This window comes from Mesocricetus auratus, unplaced genomic scaffold (genome assembly GCF_017639785.1).
Source record: "Mesocricetus auratus isolate SY011 unplaced genomic scaffold, BCM_Maur_2.0 Super-Scaffold_100007, whole genome shotgun sequence".
NCBI classification, from domain to species: Eukaryota; Metazoa; Chordata; class Mammalia; order Rodentia; family Cricetidae; genus Mesocricetus; species Mesocricetus auratus.
The window spans coordinates 95,090,776-95,104,422 of NW_024429191.1; the positions used below are offsets into that span (position 1 = coordinate 95,090,776).

Consider the following 13,647-nt stretch of genomic DNA (forward strand, 5'->3'; position numbering starts at 1 on the left):
TACCTCCAGTTCTAGGGGACCGGATGCCCTCTGCTGACCTCCAGGACATCAGGTGCACATGTGGTACATGTACATGCACGCAGGCACACGCTCATGTGGTACATGTACATACATGCAGGCACACGTTCATGCACATAAGGAAGGAAGTAAATAATAAATAGACGGAATCTTTTTAAAAGAAGGGGGTGAAGGCCGCACAGCTGACAGCTGACGCGCACAGCGGGAGGACATCTGTCCGAAGCTGTCACCGCTGAGCAGGCGTGCGCTCGGGAGGGACAGCAAATCTGGGGGAGGCAGCTCCGTGAGATGCACCCACTCTCCTCCTGGGGACCTCAGGGACTTGCCACAGGAGACCCCACTGGTTCTCTTCCCTTTTACACCTAAATGCCGTCCTGTTTCTGTGGCTACAGCTCGGGAATCCGCTTCAGCAGTGGCTAAAAGGGCAATGTTCTTCCCTTTTTACCAAACAGGAAACATCAGGAGTGGTGGGAAATGGGCACTGGCTTCTCAGGGCTGTTCACTAAAAGTAGAGCTGAGCTGATCTCTCAAGCCTACCCCTAAGGCTCTGTCCTAAGGCCTGCCCCAGGCCCAAATCCCCAGCCTGGACTTAGGCCTGCACCCACACTCAGGATATCTGCTGACACTCTAAAGCCTACAGGACAATGGGGAGCCCAACCACATGTGACTCCTCTGGCTCAAAGTGACTCTTCCACACTTCCTAACCCAGTATGAAGCTGGGTGAGCTACTGGCATCCAAAAACCATGAGGGTGTGACATGGCAGCCAGGGGTCACTGCTGGCCTGGTTGGACAGTCTCACTCTCATTATTCTGCATTTTATTCTGCATCCTCCTCTTCTCACAAAACTCTTTGCCCCGATTGCCACCCCGTCTTTGGAAGCAAAGGTACTGCAATAAAGGCGGCATGTCCCTCTCCCTCAGAAGTTGTACCCACAGTAGAGCTTTCCCGGGGAGAGCTCTCTTTAGAGGTGAGACTTCAAGTGTGTGCTCAGTTACCAGGAGAGGGAACTGAAAGACACTCAGTTTCCTGAATCGTTCTTGAAGCGCCGCCGCGTCTCCGTGTCCGGGTTGCTCCAGTACCCACACTAGCTGCAGCGGTCACACCTGTCCTCTTCTGCCTCAGGGTGAGGCACTGTAGCTGAGGCACGGTGGGCACTGTTTACAGCATGGGTGGGGGCGGGGGGGGAGCAAAGGACACCATGAGACTCCAAACCGTCTTCACGCAGAGAAAGAGGAAGCCTCTCCTTCATTTAGGAAAAGCCCCAACCGTTGACGCCGGGTTTTAACACAGTGATGTCTTTACTTCCCAGCACACTTCACGGTGGCACACAGGTCCCAGAGCTGTGGCCCAACTGCTCCTGGATACAGTAAACGGTCAACAAGCAGGAGGCTGCGCGCCTCCGAGAACATTACTGTCTTGCACAAAGCAAAGACTGTAGAAGCCAGGATGACTCTTGTCACATCATTTAGAATCTCGTGTTTATCCACTCTCTCTGCCTCTCTCCTCCGACTCACACACGCAAACACAGCCCTTAGTCTTACTCAGCTCTTTTGGAAGGAACAGGATAAAAAGCAAACTCTAACCGCTCCCTGCTACCAAGGCCCAGTAAAGCTGTCCTCAGAGGAGCTCACAGATGGGTCCAAAGAGACCCTCAGACTCCATCCACCCACCTGGGGCCACCTGGGGCCATCTGGAGCGGGGACTCACCGTCCTCCCTGGGTCTAGTCTGGGCTGAGACTCACCGTCTTCCCTTTCTCCTCCTTTAAGAACCATCGTTGGGCTTCTCAGGGCAGGACAGGTGGGCTCTCACTGCTAACTCACTCAGCAAAGTGCTCTGAGCAGTTTCCTGGACCGTGGGTTGGGTGGGGCTAGGAACACCTAGAGGGAGCTGTCCAGCCACTAGGACAGCTCAGGGCTGCTTCTGGACTCCCAGAGGAACAGCTAGTGGCACGGGGACCAATTAGCCTGCCCCCTCTGCAGACGTCACTGCGGTCTCTGTCACCACCCAGTTCCTGAAGTCAAGCTCAAGAGCCTCCCAGCATGTTAAACAGCCCTGAGTCATCGCACCAGCTCAGCGCTGGGCGCACCCCCTCCTCACTCACCCAAGCAGGGACACCGCGGCTGCTACTCTGCACCTCACCTCCTCAGTCTTCCCCGGAACCACCTGAAACCCGCCATCTCCCAGGGAGAGGGCAGCACATTAACACCCACAAGACATCCACAGAGATGGCAATCTCCACAGCACGCTATCGTGTCCCGGCGAAAAGCAGGAGGCAGGGCCACACCCCTCATCACTGTGAGGGCATTCCAATCCCACTCTGACTTCTCCAATTTAACCCACACGTAACAATCGCATGCTTATGGGATTCAGACCGATAATTCCATACACACAAGGTTTAGCTCCGAAATTGGGGTGAGTAATGCATCTCTTTATCCTTAAATATCATTTGTTGTATCGGGGACTCCCAACTCTTACTATGAATGTGGGCTAGCAAGATGGCCCAATGGGCAAAGAGCCTGACACAGCACACAGCCTGACAATCGAGCTGGACCCCAAAATGCATATAAAGGAGACAACCAACTCCCACAAGTTGTCTTCTGACCCCCACATTCTCACGATGGTGTGCACGACCCCCAGCACAATAAATAAATGCAAACAATAGTAATAATGATAATAAAACTCAGGGAGCCAGGTGTGGTGGCATAAACTTTTAGTCCTAGCGCTAAGGAGGCAGAGGTAGACAGGTACCTGAGTTCGAGGCCAGCCTTCTACAAAGCAAGTTCCAGGACAGCCAGAGCTACACAGAGAAACCCTGTCTCAGAAACCAGAGTAAGTAGGTAAATACATAAAACGTAAATACGTGAAATACGTAAAACAACAATAAACCAGAGGAGCCGCAGGGCTCCACAGGTAAAGCGCTTCTGTAGTTCTCGTCTGCGCTAATCACCTGAGCCCAGCCGGCAGCTGCTGCTTTTTGCTGACATCATCCCTGATGATCAAGGGATATTGAGCATCTTAAATATTTTGGCCGTTTTTGCTATTGGGTTTTGTTCGTTTGCTTGAGATGGAGTTTCATCACTAGCCTTGGCCTCCCTCCCCTCCTCACCACACATACCCCTAACCCTGTGAGTGCTAGGATTACATACAGGCCTATGTCCGCCTCATCTGTGGCCATTGTATTGCTTCTTTCAAGAAAGGCCACCGGGCAGTGGTGGTGTGGTGTAGGCCTCTAATCTCAGCTCTTAGGAAGCAGGGGCAGGCAGATCTCCACTGAGTTCAAGGCCAGCCTGGTCTACACATCGAGTGCCAGGACAACCAGGGCTTAAGAAACTTAAAGGGGGGGGGGGCTATTTCTATCTCCTGTTTGTTTTTCTGCTATCTTTCCATCTGTCTCTTTTAGACAGCCTCGTGTCGCCTGGGCTGGCCTCAAACTCCCCACATACCTGACAGTACCTCAACCGCCACCTTCCTGCTCCACCTCCCAAGTGCTTGGCTTCTTTCTAATTAGGCTGTTTCTTCTGTTTGGTTCCTTGCATATTCAGGATATTATGTTCTATACAGTTTGCAAATACTTTTTCTGAAAGCTTTAGTTTGATAAAATCTCACTGGTCTGTTTTTGCCTTCGTTGGGGATCTTATCCACAGTCTGTAACATCTCACGGTGCGGCTCTGTTTTTCTATTGGTGGTGTCGTTTCTAACTTGCTAGGTCTCAGATCACTTGGAGTCAGGCTCCATTCCTCTATTCGTGGATAACCAGTTTTGCTGGCACCAGTGTTTGTGCCCCTACTGAACGCCAGTGGGCCGCGGGTGTGTGACTCTGTGTCCCACTTCTGCTTCACCATCTGTGTGACAACGTCCTGCTGTTGGGGGCGCTCTGCTCTACAGTGTGTGTGTGGAATCAGGGTTAGGATGCCCCAGCTGTGTTCCTTTTTGCTCGGGATTCCAACAGTGCTTAGGCACTGTTTGTGAACCTTACTACTGTTTGTCCTATCTGGGAAGCGGGCACCTCTGTTTAATCCACTTATTCCAAAGCATGTATTCTGACAAGAATTAACCAAAATTAGAAAATCGCGTCCTAAGGGACACAAGCTCAATGTGGTTTCTTGCCTGAGTTTACATACTGTCCTCCACTACCCAGCTGACCGAGACAGGTTGTTCTACCTTGCTTAAGGGCTCTGGGGGACATCAGCTCCTGCCACTCTGACGGTGACCTCAGAGAAGCTGCACACTACACTGGGTGTTACTCCTTTCCTAGCTCCTAATGCATCACACCAGCTTGTTCTTTTCTGCATGTTTTTCATGCTGCTCATAAAACGGTGAAATGCAGAAAACAGTAGCAGGCAGCCTGAGCCTGCCCTGGGTGACACTGGGTGACACTAGGGTTTGGCCTAGCTTCTTGTGCATGCAATAGCATTATGTTACACTGACTCTCTCATGCCCCACACATGCATGCACACACCAGAAAGTTAGCAGCTGGGTTAGCATGCTGTTTACAAACACCTCTTTTTACTGTGTGTGTGTGCGTCAGTTATAACAGGCATTTCCTCAGTTGCTTTTCTTTCTTTTTTACTTTTTGTGTGTGTGCATCAGTTATAACAGGCATTTCCTCAGTTGCTTTTCTTTCTTTTTTACTTTTTGTGTGTGTGCATCAGTTATAACAGGCATTTCCTCAGTTGCTTTTCTTTCTTTTTTACTTTGTGTGTGTGTGTGTGTGCATCAGTTATAACAGGTATTTCCTCAGTTGCTTTTCTTTCTTTTTTTTTTTTTTTGAAACAGGGTCTCTCTACATAGCCCCAGCTGGAACTCACTCTGTAGACCAGGCTGGCCTCAGACTCACAGAGATCCCCCTGCCTCTGCCTCCCGAGAGCTGGGGCTAAAGGTGTGCGCCACACCCAGCTCTTCACCTTACTTTTGGGGCTGTGTCTCTCACAGAGCTCATGGGAACTCATTGATTTGGTCAGACTGGCTGGCCAGAAAGCCCATGAGGTCCCCATCTCTACTTTCCCAGCAATGGAATTACATACATGCACTGTCACATCTGATTTTCACAGGGTGTTGGGGTGGAATTCAGGCTCCCAAATTAACCATCCAGACCATCTCCCTAGCCCTATCTCCTTCCACGGTTGTACAGGGATACCATGTTTCCATTATTCACAGCCTAGAAGACTTGGATGTAGGGCCCAACCTCCGTGCCCTATGCTCATGCCCTGGACATATCTCTAGTTTTCTCCAGAAGTCTTTCTAGAAGTAGAGTTCGTTGATCCAAAGCTCCCTGTGTTCCTGGGGTTGACTGAGGCTCCTTACCCAGCTACCCACAATAGCGTCAACTTAAAGGGAACAACCACAATGAACCCCATGACATCACGGGGTGGTGTCCTAGTTTCACGTCTATTAGTGCCACAAATGCCCCGATTAGAAGCAACCCTGGGGAGAAAGGGTTTATTTGACTTACAGTTCCAGGACACAGTCCATCAATTCAGGGAAGGCAAGGCAGGAACCCAAGCAGCTGGTCACATCACACCCAGCCAAGAGCAGAGAGAAACGAGTGCATCCTTGCTGTCGGCTTGCTTGTTTTTTGTTAGCTTTAGGGTCCAGCCCATAAAATGGTGCCACTCACAGCGGGCTGGGAACTCTTACATCAATGAACAAACAATCAAGACATCCCCACACACGTGCCCAGAGGCCAGCCTGATGGAGGCCAGCCTCAGTTCTCAGTTCACTCGCTTCTCTGTTGAGTTCAGGTTGTGTCAAGGTGACAGAAGTGGTGGCCTTCACTAGTCTCTGCTTTCGGCCTCACTGAGATAGATGGCCTGTCCTGTCTGACCCTGAAGCCCTGAGGGCTGAATGTCCTCTCCAACCTGTGCCCTTGACGGGTTCTGCTGTCACTGCACTCTGTACTATCTTAACCCTGTTCGATGGCCCCTAGCCCACATCTCTGCCTTCTGGCGCTAGATCTGATTCCCAGATGACCCTGCCTTGGGATGGACAGGACACTTCTGTTTCCTATAACTGGGCAATGGGACAGCACCTGTCTGGTCTGTCCAGGCTGAACTGCACTTGACAGGTGGGGACATTCCCGGTGCTGACCTCTGCACTGGCCTCACTGCCATCAGGGCTGCCTTCCCCTAGTGTGAGAACACTTCTGTTCTGTGCACTGTGCCACACCTGATGCTCTTTTTTCTGTCATCCTTCCCACTGGTTTGTAGGACTGAATACAATATTTACAACATACAATGCAATCTGCCACTTGTTTTTAACTCCAGTTCTATCTTCAGTTTTACACATTTAAAAAAAAAACCAATCTAATCTATAATCTTCCCTTTCTTCTGTTTCACCCAATAAAGGTCCCTGAGCATAGTGGGTGTGGGCTGTAGAGACATCAGGACTAAGTAGACACAGCATTTTCATTCTGTGGCATGATGAAGACAGGGAACCTACAAAAGCCGAGTGGGCAGCACCCCTGGGCGCGTGCTCTGGGCTCTGGAGAGTGTCAAGTTCAGTGGGGAGCAGGAGGACTTCGAGGAGGTGAGGTCAGAGGGTGGAGACCTTCGGAGGGTGTGGGGCGCCTGGGGCTGTTTAAAGGAATACAGTTTCTCTCCTGGTGAGATGAATGGCTGTGTTGTAGGCAGAGCAAAGACATGTGACTTCCTCTGTGACAAGACCGCCCTGGGTGCGGGGGGGGGGCACAGATTGCAAGCAGCCAAGGCAGAGGCTCTGTGACCCGAGAAGCTGCTGTGAGAGATGAGCCGTTAAGTAATCAAAGGCTCAGATTCCTGATCTATTTATGTCTAAGGTAGTGCCAGGGCCTATGGATGGATTCCATCTGGGGCATGGAGGCAGGAAGAGTCAAGGCTTGAGCAAGCAGGCCTCAGGCTGGGTCTGTACAGCTCCTGCCTCCCAGTCCTCTCCCTCAGCTCACTTCTCAGGCTCTCACAGCCTCATCCCTTCTGTCCCTGTGACCCCAGATCCTCTGAAAACCAGGACTTCACACCCTGTTTCCCTGTCCCTGCCCCACAGCTCCTCACAGTCCGTCCCTCAGCCCCTGGTTTGGGGGCTTCATGATTTTCACCACTATTAGACAGTGACCCATTCTTAGTATAATTTCAAAAAGTGACCCAGAGTAGCTCACATGACAGCTACCATCCCCCTACTGGGCTCATCATGAAACTTGCTGCCAGTCCTGATGGGGGACAGTCCCAGCCTCTGTGAGCCTGACAAAAACTGCCGACCAACTGGAGCGCAACAGAAGCCCAGACCACGCCACCATGCCCTACCCTGACCACGCCACAATGACCTCTGCTTGACCTCTGTTTCGCATAGAGCTAGTGCAGCATTATCACTGTTTACTATAAAAGGAAATGAAGAAATCCTTCTCGAATCCTTAAAACAGACACTAACTACCAAAGGCCGGTGTCTGACTCTGAGGAAAGTGACTGCATAATGTATCACTCTTACTAGCCAAGGCATGCGGTGCGCCCTGTAATCCCAGCACTCAGGAGCCTGGGGCAGGGGCATCATGAGCTAGAGGCGCGCCTGAGCTACACAGCAAGACCATCTGTCTGTCTCAAAGTCTGAGCAACAACATCCACAGCCCTGGGGCACAGGCGTGTGATCGTAACTATTGAAAAGGTTGAGGCAAGAGGACTACAAACTCAAGCCTAATACCAGTGCTACAAAGAACACCACGGCTGAACTAAGTAGCGCACGCACGCACGGAGACTCCACAGACAGGAAGGCAGGTCAGAGGAGAGCATTCGGCTAGCTTATGCCAGGTCTTATCCCTAGCTATGCCCAGAACAAACAAACAACACTTACTTTGTCTTCTAAATTGGGACTTAGGACTTGAAAGCTGAGTTACAGCACCTACCCATGGGGCTGGAGAGATGGCTTAGAGGTTAAAAGCATGGGCTGCTCCTCCAGAGGGCCTGGGTTCAATTCACAGCAACCACATGATGGCTCACAACCATCTAAAGTGGGATCTGATGCCCTCTTCTGGCATAAAGGCATACATGCAGGTAGAGTACTCATATACATTAAATAATTAAATCTAAAAACAAAATACAAATAGGAACTGTCCATAGCACTGGAATATAAAAGCATATCACATATACTAGGCATATGTACAGCCAGTATGTATTTGCCTGGACGGAACAGGTTAGGAAAATCCCATGTACATTTTGAAATCACTAGGCATATTACAAAAGCAGATCAAATTATTGAGGCCTCAGAACAGCATTTCAGATGATGTAGATACACAGGGGCTGAGGAAGGTCCTACAGCGAGCATGAAACCGGCCAAGTGGAAGAAGACGTTGGAAATTATGTGTCAGGGCATTTCCTACGCAAGTCTGCTTTTAAAGAAAGTTTTGTTATGCTTATTTAAGGTACACCGCATGATGTCTGGGAGACACATAGATAATAAAAAGGTTGCTATGGTGGGGCAAGTTAACACACCTGTCCTTCTACATACTTACTCTTCTGATCCAGGGCAGGGCAGCATGACGTCACGCATCCTCCATGTATCCCAACACAGTGCACGGCTCAGCTGGGTTTCACGGTGAGCTGTGGCTCTCACATACTGGTGCAGGGGTCTAGACCCAAGATGTTCGCGTTTCCAAATAACTAAACAATTTAATCCTCTACCCCCACCCACCCATAATGGATACGGTGAGAATGTACAAACATGGGCCAACTTGCCATGACACAGACATCATAAATACTTCTATGATATTCTGTTTTGTTTTGTTTTTGTTGTTTTTAGACAAGGTTTCTCTGTGTAGCCCTGGTTGTCTTGGAACTTACTCTGTAAACCAGGCTGGCCTCAAACCCAGAGATCCTTCTGCCTCTCCTCCCAAGTGCCCAGTTCAACTACCATTCTCAATTCTCTGACTCTTGAAGACATCCTGCCTGGCTCAGAGGTTGCGGATTAGCTTTTATACACACTGAGTATGATCACAGATACATTTTTGGTGAAAACACTACTTAGCTTCTATAAATAAATATTGCTTACATCGGCACAAAGGGTCACTTTTTCCTGTCCCATGTCTGTCACTGAATAATTGTCATACTCTACCATAGCGTAACAGTGTCAACAGAGTCAAGCTTACCAAGCACTGTGTCTTTCAGAGAAAATGACTCCAACATAAAGGGGCACATACTGCTGAGACCCCAAAGCCTGCTCCCATTCCTAATAAGTTGCTCTAGCACCTGGCAACCCATGGGGTGCTCATGGCTGGTCAGAACACTTTATGAGGCAGACTGCAGCACAAAGCTAACGAGGCGCCAAAACAAACATTATGCACACCCTTGTCTATGATTTATGTCGCCCGCCCCTCCCCTTCTCCAGACTCGCACTCATCTAGGCTGGCTTTGAACTTGCAACCCAGGAAACTCAACTTCCTAAGTGCTAGGATTACAAGGGTGTGCCCCCATGAACATCTCTCATTTACTCATTTTCTAAGAAGGGCAACTGACATTTGTAAGAAAAAATAAGACACAGAAAGGTGTGATGCAAAATAACAAAGCCTGATCTTACTTATTCCCTTTGTGGAGAAAATCCAATATCTGTGCTATAAAGTGTTGCAGAATGAGCTTGGGTTCCCTTTCTGCAAAGAGAAGAGAACATGATGCTCTCAGAGAGTCCTCCTGGGCTGTGAGTCCTCCTGGGCTGTGAGTCCTCCTGGGCTGTCATGATGTCCAGAGCACCAGGGAGTCTCACAGCTAAAGTGAAATAAGGCCCTTCACTGATACTTGGCAGACAACTCAGCAACTGACCATGGTCCAGGTCCAGAGATGTAGGAAGATACATCCTGGAGACTTCATTGGCATGTTCCTGATTTGAGGGAGACGCTTTCCTCCATGACAGAGAACACGCAGTATGATCCACAGAGGAATGATAAAGCTAAGGCAGAAATAATCTTCATACTGCACTTCAATATGTTGCCATGGTACCTTTAAATATCTTTTAAGTAAACAAGCAAATTAACTAAAAAATAAAAGTTTAAAAAAGCAAAAAGAAAAACCACTGTATCTGGAGACTCAATCTATGCTGCCCCCTGCTGGCTACATGAACAGACTGTTACTAGACATGACCCGTGAGCTACCTTTGAATATGTTCCGCTCGACCATAATGTAGGAAATGCACTTTGTGACTATGTGGCGACTTTGAGCTTCACTCCTCCTTGGGCATTTCTTCCCCTTGATGCCTCGAGACAGGATCTCACCATGTGCACCAGGCCAGTCTCGAAGTCACTGCTGCCTCCACCGTCCAGCCCTGGCACCACCATGCCAGCTTTCCCTGGCCCTTAGGGTTACCCATTCTCCCACTGTCCCACAGGTGTCCCCTTCCCCGGGGCAGCCTTAGTCCTATGTGCACTGAATGCTCTCTGCACTGATACAGCAAACACTGCTGAGCCATCAAGTGTCCCTCTGTCTGGCTTAAGTGTGGGGCTTACTGAAGGACACAAGGCAGGACTAAAACAGATGACCACAAAGCAGCTAAGGGCTGGGCTCTGAGGCTTGGGGAGCTCCCAGCTCAGAGGGAGAAAAAGGAGAATACGTCCCCCATGGGAACAGCGGAGCAATTGGAGCTGGAAAACAAAAAGAAGTACTTTTGGAGAAAACCACAAACCTGGAGGCATCATCCAGCATTTCCTTTGGACGTGATCTAGGGACAGCAGAAGCTACACAGAGGCCACCATCTCGGACGACTACAGAACCTTTGTGGTGAGGAGGCCTCTCAGCCACATGCCTGGCTCCCAGCTTCCATCCCACCCTTCCTCGTTGTTCTACTGTCTGAGAACAACCGTACGCTCAGTCAGAACCAACCTCAGTCTCTTCTCAGGCAAGGAGCAGCTCCCAAAGCGGGCTACAGAAAACAGGGTTGGAGGAAAGGCAAACTCAACAGGGAAAGGAGTCCTGTCAGGAAACCGAGTTCTCACACTGCCAGGTGAGCTACACTAGTTAAAGCCCAGAGGCTGCAGTCTGAGAACCCACTGGGTAAGTTTGTTTGTTTTGTTGTTTAAGACAGGGTTTCTCTGTGCAGCCCTGGCTGTCCTGGAACTCGATTTGTAGACCAGGCTGGCCTTGAACTCACAGAGATCCACATGGCTCTGCTGGGATTGAAGGCCACTGGGTAAATTTTAAATGCATATGTCAGTTTGCAAAGAAATACAGAAATACTTCTTTAGGTCTATGCTCTCTCTGAGCAGTGTGACTGAAACAGAACAGGCATTTCCAGTCTCCTCATCCTCACCGTCTCCATTATCTGTCTGGAGACAAGCACACCTGGAGTGGAGGGAGGTGAGAGGACCCAGTCCCCGCCCAAGCTAGGGAGCTCCCCCACCACACCCCCACCGCACTCTCCCCTGCCCCTCACCCATGGCACTAGGCTAAATGCCAATTTTTTGTTTTTATGTTTTAGTAAAAATAAAATGCTTGCTAAATAGAGCATAGACTCTGATTTCGAGACCAGCCTGATCTACAAAAGCTAGTCCCAGGACAGCCTCCAAAGCCACAGAGAAACCCTGTCTCGGGAAAAAAAAAAACTAAATAAATAAATAAATAAATAAAGCATAGACATTAAGCGAGCAGCCTACATTGTTTTATAAAACACAAGATTTTTAAAAATACTTCATTGAAGGCATCTTCTCCACACTTCCTCCTCCTATGTGAAAACTGCATAAGGAATCCATGGGACTATACTCAATGAGAGCACGCACAGGACATAAAACACAGAATAAAAATCCTAAGCACACTCACAGCCCAGCAGGAAGCCTCCGTCCACCCCTTGAGAATGCTCTCAAACCATGTTCTCTGAAATTCAACAGACATCCACAGGGCTGTGCTGAGTGTGCGTGAGTGTGTGTGAGTGTGTGTCTGTGTGTGAGTGTGTGTCTGTGTGTGAGTGTGTGTCGGTGTGTGTCTGTGTGTGTGAGAGTGTGTGTGAGTGTGTGTCTGTGTGTGTGAGAGTGTGTGTGAGTGTGTGTCTGTGTGTGTGTCTGTGTGTGAGTGTGTCTGTGTGAGTGTGTATGTCCATGTGCCTTCACTTCAGGTTTTATCCAGGAGTGCACTGCACAGGAAAGTCCCTTTGACTGTCTCCCCAAGTCACCCTAGAGAGCTGTCTCTCGCAGTCAGCTGCCTGCACCTGTGGGAATTCTGAAGCAGGGATTAAGAGAGCTGAGTCAGCTCTGTGTGCTGTTGTCTGAAAACCTTTGGGTGGGCAGAAGAGAAATGACGTTCCCTGAGCCCAGGACCCACCTTCCCCTGAGGTCACGTCCTCTATGGCCACAGCACAATGGCTACTGCCAGGGGCTGTGACTCCAATCAGCTTACTCACGCCTTACCACCTTCCACATAAATACCCTTTCCAAACCTACAACACCCACCCTAGTTTCAATTTTGACATTTAAATATTATTTGTTTCTGGGCAGTGGTGGCATACACCTTTAATCCCAGCACTCAGGAGGCAGAGGCAGGCGGATCTCAGTGAGTTCAAGGCCAGCCTGGCCTAAAAGAGCGAATTCCCGGACAGCCTCCAAAGCCAAAACAAAACACAACAAATATTATTATTTGTCTTTTTTTTGCTAAAACAGGGTCTCTTGTAATACAAGCCTGCCTCAACTCACTGTGGCACTGAGATGACCTTGAACTCCTGCACTTCCAAGTGTACACCACCACAAGACGCTTCCATCACACGTAACTGTCAAGTGCCTTCAGTCCCTCACTTCCAACCCACGACAGTGTCTCAGTCCTCCGTGCTTCAGGACTTGCCACAAGAGCAAAATCTAATTGGTTCTTCAGGCTTGGATCCGTCAGCTGCTTCCTTTGGATTACAGACGTCATGCAACTCAGACAAGAATAACACTAAGAATGACATTGCACCTGGGCCAGGGGTGTGTGTGTGATGCCAGTCAGTCTGCTGTCAGCAAGGTACGTATGCCAGGCCTCTGTGAGGCCACCCCATCCCCACCCCAGCCACAGTCTAGTCTCTCACTGGGGAGTGTCCTGCTCCTCAGCGTCTTCTTCCAGCCAGTAGTTCACCGCCCGTGTTCTCAAGGCGGCTCCGTCATTTCTGAACTCAACTGCTTTTCTGCCATCACAGGATCTGCCAGGCTAGCTCACCTCGTCATTTGTCACACCGGACCATGGCATCAACTATCCTGCCAAGGACTGTGAGTCCTCTGAATGGAGCCTGTGCTGGGGCTCGCGGACGCACACACACACACACACACACTCACGCGCGCGCGCGCCATGTCCTACCGGCTGAGATTCTATCGTGGTTATAGGTGCTCTGCGTGTAGCGTGGACAGAGATCATTTGCGCCTATGTGCTAGGCACACTCCCAACTCCACCACCTCTCTTAGCTTTCTCGGTAAGGCCCTTCACTTTGCAAAAGCTCACTTATCTATGGTCTAGTCTGTCACACTATTCTTTATGCTTTTGGGTTTGGAGGAGTTCCAAAAAATAAATAAATTAAAATATTCCAAAATTTATATCTGTATATATATTTGACCTAAACTCATCTGTAGCTGATTAAGGTTCAAAGTGACAAATGAATTCAATTTCTTTCTGAATGGATAAGTTAGCTGTCATCAACATCTGTGGAAATGTCACTGGGATCAGCTAAA

The 13,647-nt window shown here is 49.5% G+C and overlaps 1 protein-coding gene across 2 annotated transcripts in view; it reads right to left on the reverse strand.

Moving 5' to 3' along the window:
• The window catches only part of Cyth1 (cytohesin 1), an 84,254-nt gene that overhangs the window by 45,214 nt on the left and 25,393 nt on the right, over window positions 1-13,647 (reverse strand). Inside the window, exon 1 of one of the 2 annotated variants that reach the window (XM_040750129.1) lies at window positions 1,762-1,920. The exons of the other annotated variant lie outside the window; for it this stretch is intronic. Within the exon in view, the coding sequence (XP_040606063.1) occupies window positions 1,762-1,792 (31 nt within the window). The 5' untranslated portion in view covers window positions 1,793-1,920. Of the gene's footprint in view, window positions 1-1,761; window positions 1,921-13,647 lie in introns of those variants that run through there. 2 annotated transcript variants of the gene reach the window in all.